At 41.7% G+C, this 14888-nt stretch overlaps 1 protein-coding gene across 1 annotated transcript in view; it reads left to right on the top strand.

Moving 5' to 3' along the window:
• STOML3 (stomatin (EPB72)-like 3) overlaps positions 1-5737 on the top strand; it is a 19477-nt gene extending 13740 nt beyond the window's left edge. Inside the window, exons 5-6 of the mRNA XM_006873710.1 lie at positions 2978-3112; positions 5412-5737. Coding sequence (XP_006873772.1) covers positions 2978-3112; positions 5412-5636 — 360 coding nt within the window. The 3' untranslated portion in view covers positions 5637-5737. The remainder of the gene's footprint in view (positions 1-2977; positions 3113-5411) is intronic.
• The last annotated feature ends 9151 nt before the right edge of the window (positions 5738-14888 follow it).

The raw sequence follows: 14888 nt of genomic DNA, 5'->3' as shown, positions 1-14888 counted from the left end.
GTATATATACATATGGAGTTCAGGTAGCATAGTGATTATGAGTCGGGCTGCTAATCTCAAGGTCAGCAGTTCAAAACTACCAGGTGTTCCGTGGGAGAAAGATGAGGCTTTCTGCTCCCATAAAGATTTACAGCCTCGGAAACCCTGTGCAGGATTGCTGAGTCAGACCTGACTCCATGGTACACAGCCACCACCACTAGTCTCCTCTTAGCTTCTGTAGCCCAGTATTCCTTGGAGGTCTCCATACACCTTGTCATCAATATCCTCTTGGATCTAGGAGTTTCACAGTGTAGGGATCCCTAGTCCAAAGGACACACTCCACTAATGTAGAACCTGTGAAATTAAGACTGCATTTATCCATTTCCAAAGCACAGTGGTAGAACAGGCACAAGGTAGATATTTCCATTACAAATGGAAGAAATGAAGGAAAGGAAGGGGTAATGGGCACCAAATAAGTCCAAAATCCATCAGACAAGTTACATTCACCATCAAGTCTTGAAAAGAATCCTCTGTTCTCTAGACCATCCAGGCAATGGTACTGTTCTCCAGACTCTGGGTATTGGCCATGCTCTCTGGATTCTTGGTAAGGCCCCTCAACCCTGAGTTTTAGTACTGCCTCTCAGGCACACTGTGATAGCAACTGCTCCCTCAGCTTGAAGCAACTCCATTCCCCTAGTCCATCTGAGTGGCAAGTCTACTTCCTCAGCCCTGTCAGGCCACATTCTGCTGCTCTTGGGCATAACAACACTGCATCTTCAGTTTGGGCAACAGCCCCACCCCCTGGCATGCCTTAATGGCAAGTCCACACTCTGGAACCAAGTTGGCAAAGATCCAACTATTTGAAGTCTAGAAAGCTGTGGCCCCAGCCTTTGAGACCCAGGTGACCATGCCCCATGCTTTGAAACCAAGAAGGCCCTACTTCTCATGTTCCTTCTAGTAGTTCTGGTGGAAATGTATGGACCAAAACTCAAAATAATTTTCAAAAATAATAATAATATCAGGATTACTGGTCAGAAAGAGACTGGAGCAACCTAAGATTATGGCCTTCGGCCACCCTTCAGGTCTGGAAAGGAACTCAGCCTTATGACCCAACTTCCAGCCAATCAATAGATTGGTGTATAGGGAAAACAGCAACACTTGTAAGGCATGCTTGTTATGAATAATGGAATGGTCAATCACTCAAAATCAAAGGTTAACATGTACCTAAGGACAAAGATGAGAAGGAATGGGAAGATGGGTGGTATAGAAATAGTATCCACAAGGAGGAAGTTGGATAAATATTGTTCCATGGAGGGGATTGTAATCATTGAGATAAAACTAAGTTTATGATTTGTTAAATGTAAACCTGATGCTCTTGTCTGTAAACTTTTACTCAGTTCACAATAAAAATTTAAAAAACTAAAAACTAAAAATACATACATATATAGATATTGTTTTGCTGACCTGTGAAATTGGTCCTTTTCTTTTCTTGAGGAACAACAGATGTAGCTCCTTTGACCTGTTTCCTGCCTGTAGATTTTCAAGAAGTACACAGATATCCTTTTCAGTCTAAACTGATGGTTTTTCTGCTGTGGTAGTTGGTTAGATCCATCAATCATAGGTTTAATTTCTTCAACACGAGATTGTGTAGTCAGTCATATTCTTGGTGCCAGTTTGTGAAATAGATTTTTCCAAATCATTAAGTTTTGTTATTATTTTGCACAGTGAATGTTTAAGTCCCTCTCTTTCCTCTCACATGTTACTATAAGCAGCAAGGAGAAAACATGCAGCCCCTTTAAGATCTTGCTTAGAAATCTCTTCAGCTAGATATCCAAGTTCATCACTTGCAAATGCTATCTTCCACCAAACATTTAAACATAATTCAGTTCTTTGCCACTGAAGCACATGTTCATCATTTTCTTTAAAAATCTCATCAGAAACATATTTAATGTTCGCATTTCTAGCAACATCCTGTTGTTGGCACCATATATGTTCTCTAAGATGATACTTTCTCTATAGCTCTCCTCACTTCCTCTGACCCTTCACCAGAATCACCTTTGATGCCCATAATTCTACCAGCAGACTCTCTAAGGCAATCTAGGCTTTTACTATTAGATAGTACAACTTAAAACTCTTCTAAGACTACCCATCATTATTCAATTCCAAAACCACTTCTATATTTTAGATATCTGTTAGAGCAGTACCAAACTGGTACCAAATTTTGTCTTGGTTATCTAGTGCTGCTACAACAGAAATATTACGAGGAGGTGGCTTTAGCCGACAGAAATTTATTTTCTCACAGTTCAGGAGGCTACAAGTCTGAATTCAGTGCTCGGGCGCTAGGAGAAAGTCTTCATCTTCTGTTGGCTCTGGAGGAAGGCCCTTATGTGTTTGAGTTTTTGCTTCTGAGTGATCTTTCTGTGATTTCTTATCTGTTTTCCTCCATCTGTGCTTCTTTCGTTCACTTGGTTAATCTCTTTTATATTACAAAGAGATTTATTTAAGACACACCATACACTAATCCTGTCTCATTCATGTCAAAAAGACTACTCATACCCAGATGGGATTATAACCACATGTATAGAAGTTAGGATGTATAACACATATTTTGGGGGGACAAAATTCAATGCATAACACCTGGTAAGATATCTTCAAAGGGTGTAGACCTTCGCAAAAGACAAGAACTTCCCTGATTTGGGGCTGCCAGTACTCTGCTACCGTCAAGTTTACTCTGAATCACAAGGACCCTACATAAGATTTTCAAGACTGTAAATCTTTTGGAAGCAAACAACCTTATCTTTCTCCTGTAGAGTGACTATTGAGTTGACCCACCGACCTGTGATTAGCAGCCAAATGCCTAACCTACAGAGCCACCAGGGCACCTTATTATAAGAGAAGGAAATAAAGAGGCATTTATCTTGCAAATATAAAACCCATCAGAAACCTACATCATGCACATGTCTTCTCATCACTGTTCTTTCTTTTGATTTGAAAACAGACCTTACTTGATGATGCCACAGAGCTGTGGGGAATCCATGTAGCTCGCGTGGAAATCAAAGACGTCCGGATTCCAGTGCAGTTGCAGAGATCTATGGCAGCTGAAGCAGAGGCCACACGGGAGGCCAGAGCCAAGGTAAGGGCCACTCACTCTTTGGAGCAAGCCACCTGCCTTGAAACAGACAAGGGTAACACGGACACAGAAGATCAGGGCTCACAACTATTTGCATAGGAAAATCTGGTTTGCTGTCGAATTGATTCTGATTCATGGTCCATGGTTATTCATGTGCTTTACAGCCCAACTGCAGACTATAAAGTTTTCAATGGCTGTGATGGTTCAGAAATAGATCCATAGGCCTTTCTCCTAAGGTACCTCTGGGTAGAATTAAACCTTTGAGCTAGTAGCCAAATATGTACTACCCAGGGACTTGTTTTACTAGAAAACAGATTCTTTTTTGCAGTTTTTATTGAGAATTTCCCCTGAATGGAAAAAAAAATGAGCAGCCTAATGAGTTTGATCATAAACTGTCAGGGCAAAAGGATACTTAGCACCAAGCAAGGTGAGTCCTAATGCTGGCTGTATGCTGAGTCCCTGGAGAGAATGTGGCAACAATAACACTAGTTCACAGGCTCCCCGTAGACCGAGTGACAGAGTCTCAGGGTGAGTCCAGCAAGTTTACAGTCTAGTGTCGTTACTGGATTAAAGCCAAAACCACTGCTGTGGAGTCGATTTGGATTAATAAAGACCCTACAGGACAAAGCAGAAATTTTCCCTATGGCTTCTGAGACTGTAAACCTTTATGCCAGCACACAGCCTCATCATTCTCCCAGAGTGTCTGGGAGAAAGTGGGTTTCAATTGCCAACATTGCAGTTAGCAGGCATCAGTTCACTGCACCACCAGCTTCCTTATTGGGAAGGATTCAATACCAACCAGATCAAAGTTACAAAGTGGAACCCACCCTGGACGTGAGTACAGTTGGATCTGTCTGACCTGTACCCTCTGTATTGGAATGGACATATTTCCTGATGTAAAAGAAAGCCTAGAAGCATTTTGTATCCTCTGTGAAACCTGAAACCCTCACTAGATTTTCATCTGAATATTAACCAGTAGTACGCAAGATGATGTGGTGGTGTAAGATAAGCACTGGACTGCCAACTGTGCTAACTGCAAGATTAGCTGTTCAAATCTACTAGCCACTTTTGGGAAACCCTATTCAGAATCACTATGAGTCTGAACTTAACAACAACTGCACAAGGTGACCGAGGATGCAACAATGACTGACATTCAAGGTCGAGTCTATTACTGGAATCTTTTATGTAATAAGGAAAAGGAGTCAGTGGGCAGTGCAAACAGTTCATGTGCTCCACTGCTAATGGAGGTTCTTGTCCACCACGCTGTTTAAGGTTAGAAGCCTTTGTAGACTCTCTTATACCCACCAATTATGTTTTTCTCTCTGCCTCCTTTCCTTATTTGCTAAACTTTAGTAGCTCAAGGCAGTAGATTTGGCCATGACAGTTAGAAGGGCAGGGAGTGTCACAGGTAGGAGAGCAGAGCTCCAAAGCATTCTTTGGGAAACCTGCAAACATCATTGGGTGAGACTATGTAAGAGATTTCCATTGGTTTTATCAGACTGACACTATTTGTAGTAGAGAGCTGAAAGAAAAGTGAATACTTCATTTTATCGGTGAAACTAAGTTGGCAACAGAATGAAGTAATCATATTGCTTTTGATAAGTGAAAACAGCAACCAAGCCCATTGGAAGCCTTGGATAGGCCTTGAATTTCAGGTTTCTCTGAAAAGGAATGCCATGAATTAGGAGGTTGCAGAGTATCCAAGAGCGTTAACAGTGTAGTGGCCAAGTATGCACTGTGTTTCTATTTCTGTTTAAAAATGAAATCCAGGGACTCAGGATTTGAAAAAAATCTCACCCACTTCCTGCCACCAACTGCCATTTCTCTAATCCCATTAGGATGTGAAATTCTTATCCATGTCAAAGAAGTAATTAGATGAAATACAGGTAGCAAAGTGCAGGCTGAAGGAAAGGTACCAGTATGGGCATAGAGAAGAAGCACTAGTATACAATACCAAGAGTCCATGGATGGTGCAAATGATTCATGCTAGACTACTAGCTTGGTGGTTAGAACCCACCCAGAGGCTCTGCAGCAGTCAGGCCTGGTAATCTGCTTCCAGGAGTTTGCTTTGGTGTAAGGTCTCCACGAGTAGGAATTGACAGGATGGTGACTGACAATAAAGTATAAAGGAGATCGTGAGGATGGTTAGGGCAGGGCAGTGCTTACCTCTGGTGTACAATAGTTCCTTTGTTATACAGAGCTTTCTTTCTGTTATAAGGTCACTGAGGCTATTCCATGGCAACTTGGAACAGTTCTGGTTGTAACCTTCTGTTTCTGAACTCTTTCATTTCTTATGTTTTAGGTCCTTGCAGCAGAAGGAGAAATGAATGCTTCCAAATCTCTCAAGTCAGCCTCCATGGTACTGTCAGAATCCCCCGTAGCTCTGCAACTTCGATACCTGCAAACGCTGGCCACTGTGGCCACTGAGAAGAATTCCACTATTGTGTTTCCTCTACCCATGAACATACTCGAGGGCATTGGTGGTATTAGTTCTAACAACCACAAGAAGGTTCCTAATAAAGCCTGAGGTCCTCAGATATAGCCAGCCCATTGCCTAGGCAGTCTAATCTATAGCTCACAAGCACCTAACAGTTAGAAGAACACAACACAACTCAAGCACAGTAACTCTACAGCAGGCATAGTATACGTAGGGAAATGCTAGAAAGGCATCAAGAACCAAACTGCAAAAATGAGGGCTGTGCACCACTTTTATTTGTAAGAGAACAAATATCTTTGCAATATTATTATAACATTCATTACAGTTGCCTCTGACTTATAGCAGCACAGTATATAGTAGGGGGAGAAGAGAATATCCTTGAGTGAATGTGATAGAGATTTCAGAATTACTTTTTAATTGATCTAAGAAGCACTTCAAGTAATTTGTAAAGTAACATACATCTCATATTTCAACTAGATATTTGCTATGTAATTCTAAATTGATTATTTCCTAAATCACCTTCAATTAAAAAAAAAAAAGCCCCAAGATTATTTAAATTAAGATTGATGTTGATTTTAAAAAGTTTGCCAAGGTTTCCAGCTGCGAACTAATCCCCAAACACGGAAGGCATGTTGCCCTCAGCTCACAACCAGCTCTCTTGCTGTGTTTTCACCTGGCAGGATTGTTGGCCAATTCTTAGCACCTTTGTCAGGGGGAAGACAGGAAACAGGAAGACAGCAAGTGCCAGGCAGTTTATTTTTTATGAGTGAAAGTGCTTGAAAGGTCTCAGAGGTTGAAATCATTAGGGAATATCAGCCTGTGTATTTCATGTTTACACTCTTGTTATTCCCCAAAAGTTCAGGAAATCAAGAAGTATATGTAAACTCTACTAAAAAATAAATCAAGACCTGTTAAAAATGAAAAGTCCTAAGAATATGGATGTATTAAAAATGTGCTTTATTGAAAGCTATTTTGTTGCCAATGTGTGTTTTCCTCTTAGGATCAGTTTTGTGTAAGGAGCTAAACTTTTTTTGTTTTAAAAATAATTTATTGCATGCCTACTGTGGGTTACACTGTTGTTGTTACTGCTGGTAAGTGCCTCTGAATCAGTTCTGATTCAAAGTGACCCTGTGTAGGGTTTCCAATGAGAAGCTGCTGGGTTTGAATGTAGGACCCTGAGGTTAGCAGTTCAGTGCTTGTGGATTCTGAGAAATATTCTTATTTTACATATGAGATAGTGATTTCCCAAGATTCAATCATTTATACAAGATGCCTCATCAAATAAATTTTAGACTAGGATTAGAACCAAGTCTGACCTTCAAGTTTTGGGGTAAAGGAAAGGGATTGTTATTGTTGTTAAGTGCCGTCAAATTGGTTCTAACTCATAGTGACCCTTTATAGGGTTTCTGAGGAGTAGCTGGTGAGCTTGAACCACCAAACTCGTGGTTCTAACTGACATTGCAGTCCAGTGCATTATTAACCTACAGCGCCACACTAAGACCCCAAAGGCAAGGGAGAGGAGGCAAAAAAGAAAAAGGTATTAAACTCAGATTCTGAAATTTCAAGCACCTTGTAACTTTCTACTATATCCAGGATTGTGAGAACAGGCACACTCTTTCTAACATGCCACATACACTCTCCATAGTACCTCACCGTCCCCCATGCTTTTCCTAACTCCACGTGCCCCATCTCTGTCCACATCACCCCCACATTCTGCCTTCACACGCACGCTACCATCAACACGCACGAGTATGTGTTGTTAGCTACCATTCTGTCGGCTGACTCATGATGAATGATCCCATGCACAAGGAAAGAAACTGCCCAATTCTGCACCATCCCCACAACTGAAAGTGAACAAGACTACTGTGATCTATAGGGTTTTCATGATCTGATTTTCAGAAGATCACCATTTCTTTCTTCCTGTTTTGTCTTGCTCTGAATCTCCACAGAAGTCTTTTTAGTATTACAGCAACGGGCAAGCTTCCACTGACACTTGAATGGTGGTTACACATGAGGTGCATCTACTGGGAATTGAGTCTCTTGTCTGGCAACTGAGAATTCTACCACTGAACTAATCACCAATACTTCATACTATCTACATACAAACGACTTCCATATGAAAAACATGGGGATCACATTCTATCTTTAGGTTTATAACCTATTTTCTTCATAAAATATTTCATAGTTGATAATGAGTTTTCAACAATCCACAGCTCATGAATCTTGATTCCAACACTTATTTAAAAAGACTATTTATTTTTAAGTTTTTATTGTGAATTTAGTGATAGTTTACATGGAAGAACATTGGTTTTACACTCATCATTTCATTGCAATGATTACAATCCCCTCCGTGCATCATTATTCAAAAGTATTTGCTTCTATACCCTCTGGTGGGTTGTTGTATTTTTGTGTGTGTGTGGGGGGGAGGGGTGCAGATATACACAAAAACATTCAGGACTATATAATCATTTAAATAACCAAAGGACACATTCTGCAAGTCTGCCTCTTGAATGCCAGCACTCAGCCTTTCTCTTTCCATGAGTCTAGAGTCCTTAGCTGTTCTATCTCTTCATGTCCTTACCTCTGCCTCCATCTCTGGTGTTGCTGCTTCTCTGGATAGTGTCCCACATTCCACTCATGCTCTTCTCCCTTGATGGTCCTAGGGTCCCCTGTTCCTGGACTGTAAGATTAATTACTCCCCCATTTTTGTTGCAAAACTTCTACCTTTATAGTTGTGACAATCACAATTAGTCATGATAACAAATACTCACTATTGAATAGTAAGAATCTTATCCCCATCTTCTTTCATCAGACCCATTAAGACAAGATGAAAACTATTCAGTAGGGATTCTACCTTCCCCATGAACACTCTGAAACTAAATTCACTCTTGAAAAGTTGTAAGCCAGTCACTCTGTGCCTTTATATTCCCCCCATTTTAGGTAGCCAATGCCCAAGTTGCCCATCCTTATCTACCCTATATACAAGAGGGGATAGAATTGATCCTTGATGTGAAGACTCCTTCCCTCTCAGTTGGTATTTTGAGCTACTATATCCATAAGTATAGGTCAAGTTCAGACTTTATCTTTTAGAGCAGTTATAGATTTACAGAAAAATTGTGCAAAAAGTACAAAGTTTCATATACGCTCTCTCAGTCTCCCCTACACAATTTCTCCTATTGTTAACATCTTGCATTAGTGTGGTACATTTGCTACAATTGATGAGTCAGTATTGATATATTTCTTATGTATTGAGATAATATTACAGTACTGATGCAGTATTGCTTTACTGACTAAAGTTCCTAGCTGACATTTGGATCACTCTGAGTTGCACAGTGTATGAGTTGTGACAAATGGGCAATGTCATGTGCCCACCATTGCAGCATTGGACAAAATAATTTGTTGCCCTTAAATTTTCCTGGGCTTCATCAATTCATTCCTCTCTCTTTTCCCCTGAACTTCTGATAACAACTGCCCTTTTTATCTTCCCTATAGTTGAGCTTATGGAGTCCTGGTGTGGTGCTGTGGGTTAATGCGCCTGACTGTAAAGCCATTTGAACTGCAAGGTCGGCGGTTCAAGCTCACCAGCTGCTCCTGGGAAACCCTATACAGGGTCGCTATAGGTCGGAATCGACTCGACGGCACTTAACAACAACAACAATAGTTGAGCTTTGGAGACCTGGTGTGGCGCTGTAGGATAAGCCCAAGATTGCTAACCACAAAGTTGGTGGTTCAAACCCACCAGCCACTACTTGTAAACCCTATATAGGGTTGCTGTTGAGAGAGGTGTTTTAGTTGTTTTTTTGTTAGATATATTTTAACCCTTTTTAATCATTGTTCTCAATCATTACTACCCTGACAAACTTCTCCCTTGTGTCTGTGCTCCTGGGACATGTAACTGAAGGACTTCGTGGTGTATTTTTGATTAAAACTCAGAAGACAGAAAGAAGTTGGGAGAAGGAAAACCAGAGAAAAGAAAATGTCTGGCAGCCAGGTGTCTTCAATAACACCACCCTTCGTCTGAAAGGCAAAGAGGGAGTTACTCCAGGGGTAAAGGACCTTGAGCTGGTAGAGTGCAGATTGCACTCCTGGAGGGGAAGATGGCATTAAGTTCTGAGAAAGGAATGTGACAAAAGCCAATGGGTTAATATCCAGAGGGTATAAAAACTCCAACCATATGGGGGAAACCAAGGCAGGCTTTGGAGAAGCAAATCCAGATCTGTCAATAAAACATATGCTGATTCTCACCCTGTCTTTGCTATTGGCTACAGTGGCTGGCGACCAGACATTTTTGGCGCCCAGTGTGGGGCCTTCTCAGACTCTCTGGCTTAGTAAAGATGCTTGTTGCTCTTATTTGCTAGGGGACTCCGTGAGCTGCAGGACAGGGAGACCCACCCCAGGGGCATGCACTCCAGACATCCTAAACTCACAGCTGAGATTTATTATCTTGAGACCTCTGGAGCTTGAATCTCTGCATTTCGCGTGAATCCATATGTTTTATTTGGCAAATGTGCTCTTCGTAAAGCTTGTAATCTTCGGTTTGATTGTCTGGGACCAGGATTGTTGCCTGTACACTTTCATGTCTGTATAGGCCTATACTTGACTGTTGTTGTTAGGTGCCATCAAGTCGGTACCGACTCATAGCACACCAGAATGAAACACTGCCTGATCCTGGGCCAACCTCACTATTGTTGCCACGCTTGAGCCCATTGATGCTGCCACAAGGCCAATCCATCTTGTTGGGGGTCTTCCTCTTTTTCTTTGATCCTCCACCCTACCAAACAAGATATCCTTCTCCAGCGACTGGTCCATCCTGACAACATGTCCAAAGTATAAGGGACGAAGTTTGGCCACTCTGGACTCTAAGGAGCACTCTGGCTGCATTTTCTTCCAACACAGATGTTTGTTCTTTTGGCAGCCCATGGCACTTTCAGTATTCTCCACCAACACCATAATTCAAAGGCATCAGTTCTTCTACAGTCTTCCTTATTCACTGTCCAGCTTTCACATGCATATGAGTTTATTGAAAATACCATGGCTTGGGTCAGGCGCACCTTAGTCCTCAAGCTGACATCTTTGCTCTTTGACACTTTAAAAAGCTCTTGTGCAGCAGATTTGCTTAATGCAATACGTCATTTGATTTCTTGACTGCTGCTTCCATGAGTGTTGATGGTTGATCCAAGAAGAATGAAGTCCTTGACAACTTCAGTCTTTTATCTATGGATAAGAATGTTGTATATTGGTCCAGTGGTGAGGATTTTTGTTTTCTTTACATTGAGATGCAATCCATATCGAAGGCTGTGCTCTTTGATCTTCATCAGTAAATGCTTTAAATCCTCTTTACTTTCAGCAAGCAAGGTTATATCATCTGCATATTGCAGGTTGTTAATGAATCTTCCTCCTGATGCCATGTTTTTCTTCATATAATCCAGCTTTGCGGATTATTTACTTAGCATACAGGTTGAATAAGTATGGTGAAAGAATACAACCCTGCCTCACACCTGTCTTAATTTTAAACCATCCAGTGTTCCCATGTTCTGTTCAAACAACTGCCTCTTGGTCCAGGTACAGATTCTTCATGAGCACAACATGTTGTCCATGACTTGTCATGATCCACACAATCGAAAGCCTTTGCATAGTCAATAAAGCACAGGTAAACATCTTTCTGATATTCTCTGCTTTCAGCCAAGATCCATCGGACATTAGCAATGATATCCCTCGTTCCACAGCCTCTTCTGAATCTGGCTCGAACCTCTAGAAGTTTTCTGTCAGTGTATGCTTGCAGCCATTTCTGTATTAACTTTAGTAAAACTTTACTTGCATGGGAGATCAAAGATATTGTCTGATGATTTCCACATTCTGTTGGGTCACCTCTCTTTGGATGGGCACAAATACGGATCTCTTCCAATCAATCGGCCAGATAGTTGCCTTCCAAATTTCTTGGCAGAGATGAATAAGTGCCTCCTGTGCTGCCTCACTTTCTTGAACAATTTTAATTTTTATTCCATCAATTCCTGACACCTTGTTCTTTGCCAATTCCTTCAATGCACCTTGGACTTCCTCCTTCAGTATCATTGGCTCTTGATCATATGCTACCTCTTGAAATGGTTGAACATTAACCATTTCCTTTTAGTATAGTGATTCTATGTATTCCTTCCATCTTCTTTTGATGCTTTCTATATCATTCAATAATTTTCCCAGAGAATCTTTCAATAACGAAAGTTGAGGTTTGAATTTTTTCTTCAGTTCCCCCAGCTTGAGAAATGCTGAGCATGGTCTTCGTTTTTGGTTTTCTGTTTCCAGATCTTTGCACATTTTGCTGTAATATTTGGCTTTATCTTCTTGAGCTCATCTTTGAAATTTTCTGTTCAGCTCTTGGACCTTCTCATTTCTTTCATTTACTTTAGCATCTCTATGCTGGAGAGCAAGTTTCAGTGTCTCTTCTGATATCCATTTTGACCTTTTCCTGCTTTCTTGTCTTCTTATGACTTTTTGCTTTCTTCATGTATGATGATCTTGATGACATCCCACAACTCTACTGGTCTTCAGTCTTTAGTGTTTAATGTAGCATATCTGTTCTTCGGATGATCCCTAAATTCAGGTGGGATATATTCAAGGTCATCTTTTGGCTCTCGTGGACTTGTTGTCATTTTCTTCAGCTTCAGTTTGAATTTGCATATGAGTAATTAATGGTCTGTTCCACAGTCTGCCCCTAACCTTGTTTTCACTGATGATATGGAGCTTTTCCATTGTCTCTTTCCACAGATGCATTCCATCTGGTGAGGTCCATGTGTATAGTCAACTCTTATGCTGTCTAAAGAAGGTATTTGAAATGAACAAATCTTTGATTTTGCAGAATTCTATCATACTTGATTAACCACCTGTAAAGATGGGAGTGGGAGCCTCCATCCTGAAGGAGAGTCCGTTAAAATGAATTCTGTGTCTGGTCTGTTTATGACTAAAATAGTGGTGTTTTACTGTAATACAGCTACAATCTAGATTATGGGGGAAATGGCCTTTGATTAGATCCTGAAATTATTATTCTATTTTATGGCTTCAATTATTCTGTCAAAGATCAGGAAAATATGATGAGTATTTTTTCTTTCGTTCTTTAATCTCACTATAAGATAGGTTACTTGCTATCATAACCACTTTTTTATTTCTTCTTTTGGAAATCTGTAGAGCATATGTGTGAAATTTGGTCTTTATTTAGAGTGTGTTGTTTCCAAAGTCTCAGCTGCTCCTCTTAGCAGAGTCAGGGGAAGGAGCAGAGGGCAGATTCATTCAGCTTTCTCTGTGCTGAGTTCACTCCTTTCCAATCACTTTGTCCACAGGCCAAGATTCCTGATGCACCAACAGCACCTATACCCCACAAGGCACTCACTTCAGTTGATGGCTTCCTCAAACAGGGGCAGGGCAATATCCCTTCTGGCAGTTGATGGGCAACCTGCCAGATATTACTGGACACCTACTCCTTTCTCTACCTTGGACCTGTTAAATTGACCCATCACCCTACTTGGGCAGATATTCAAGTTCTGTTAACTATTCTCCTGACCAGCGATGAGAGGAGGCTATTTTTAGGTAAGGCAAGAGAGGTAGCAGCATGCATCCTCAGAGAAAAGCCCCAAGGAGGCCCCAGTTGCTGGCAACATCTCTGACTGAGCCAAATTGGAATCTAAATGATGGAGGTCTGCCAAGGCTGGTGCATTATAAAAGGTACATTCTCAGAGGTTTGAAGAAGGGAGCCCCTAAACAAAAGAATGCTGAATATGGTACAAGTTGTTCAGCAGAAGCCAACTGAGGATTCTTCTGAATTTCTCCAGGGAATATACCAGTACACAGAGTCCTGGTGTGACGCTATGGGTTAATGCACTAGACTGCAAGCTTGTTTGAACTGCAACGTTGGCGGTTCAAGCTCACCAGCTGCTCCTTGGAAACCTTATACAGGGTCGCTATGGGTCGAACCGACTCGATGGCACTTAACAACAGCAACAGCTAGTACACAGACCTTGACCCCAAAGACTTAGTTAATGTCTGAGTGGCTAACATGACTTTTATCTCCGAAAGTACCCCTGATATTAGGAAGAAACTACAGAAACTTGATGGGGCACTGGGCATGAACCCATCCCAGTTGGTCTACATTGCTTTCAAGGTATTTAACAACTGAAAGCACAGGAAGTCTCAAGCTGTTACCATCTTCCTAGAGACCACTAGCCATAAGCCTGTGAGGCCCCACAGAGGACTCCCAACAGGAAAAAGAGCTTTAGACAAGGATCAATGTGCTCTTTGTAGAAAACCTGGACACTGGAAAATGAATGCCCATATCACAGGGGAGGCTCAAGCAGGAAAAGCCACCCTTCAACTTGACAGATGGCTGCACAAGTCGCCTTGTCTGAAGAAGACTGAGAGTGCCTGGTGGTCTGCGTGATCAACCTTTGCCATCTCTGTTTCCCCCAAAAACCTTGGGTAAAAATGACTCTGGGGGCACAAACTACGGAATTTTTAATAGACACTGGGGCTACTTACTCAGTGGTCAATACACCTCGGACTTCCCCCTCATCCTATTCTGTGATGGTGACAAAAGTCTCAGGGAAGCCTGAAGACCAGTTCTTCCTGGAACCCCTAGACTTTTTTGGAGAAAAGAAAATGATACATTGCTTCCCATATATGCTTGACTGCTCAGTCTCCCTGTTGGGCTGGGACCTGCTTTCAAAACCGCATGCTCAAATAACCTTTCTTCCTGAAACCAGAAGTCTGCAGATGGAAGTTCCTCATGAACATGGCTGGCAATTACTGATTCAAACTGGAAGCCAATCCAGGTTGGCCTGAGGAGATCAAGAATCAGGTAAACCCTCCCGTCCCTCCCCACCCCCCATGTGGGCTAGCGGAACTCTGGGGAGACCCAAGCGTGCGTCCCCTGCTGAGGTTCCAACTGGAGCTTGGAAGCCAACCACCCTGAAAAAAACAATATCCCCTAATTTGAAGACATGGACAAATTCGGCCATGCTAGTTTCCTTACAACACTCCCATCCTTCTGGTCAAGAAACCAGATACCAGAGAATATTGGTTTGTTCACATTATACCCAGTAGACTTGATGCCGTTCATGTATAGAAATGTTGTTGTCAGGTGCCGACTCATAGCGATCCCATGCACAGCAGAACAAAACAATGTCCGATCCAGGACCAAACTCACTACCGCCGCCACACTTGACGCCATCAATGATGTCACCTGGCTGATCCATCTCGTTGGGGGGTCTTCCTCTTTTTCTCTGACCCTCCATCTTACCCAGCATGACATCCTTCTCCAGCAACTGTTCTCTCAGGACAATGTGTCCAAAGTATGAG

Source organism: Chrysochloris asiatica, unplaced genomic scaffold (assembly GCF_000296735.1).
Source record: "Chrysochloris asiatica unplaced genomic scaffold, ChrAsi1.0 scaffold00250, whole genome shotgun sequence".
NCBI classification, from domain to species: domain Eukaryota; kingdom Metazoa; phylum Chordata; class Mammalia; order Afrosoricida; family Chrysochloridae; genus Chrysochloris; species Chrysochloris asiatica.
This window is presented reverse-complemented; position numbering and strand designations above follow the sequence as displayed.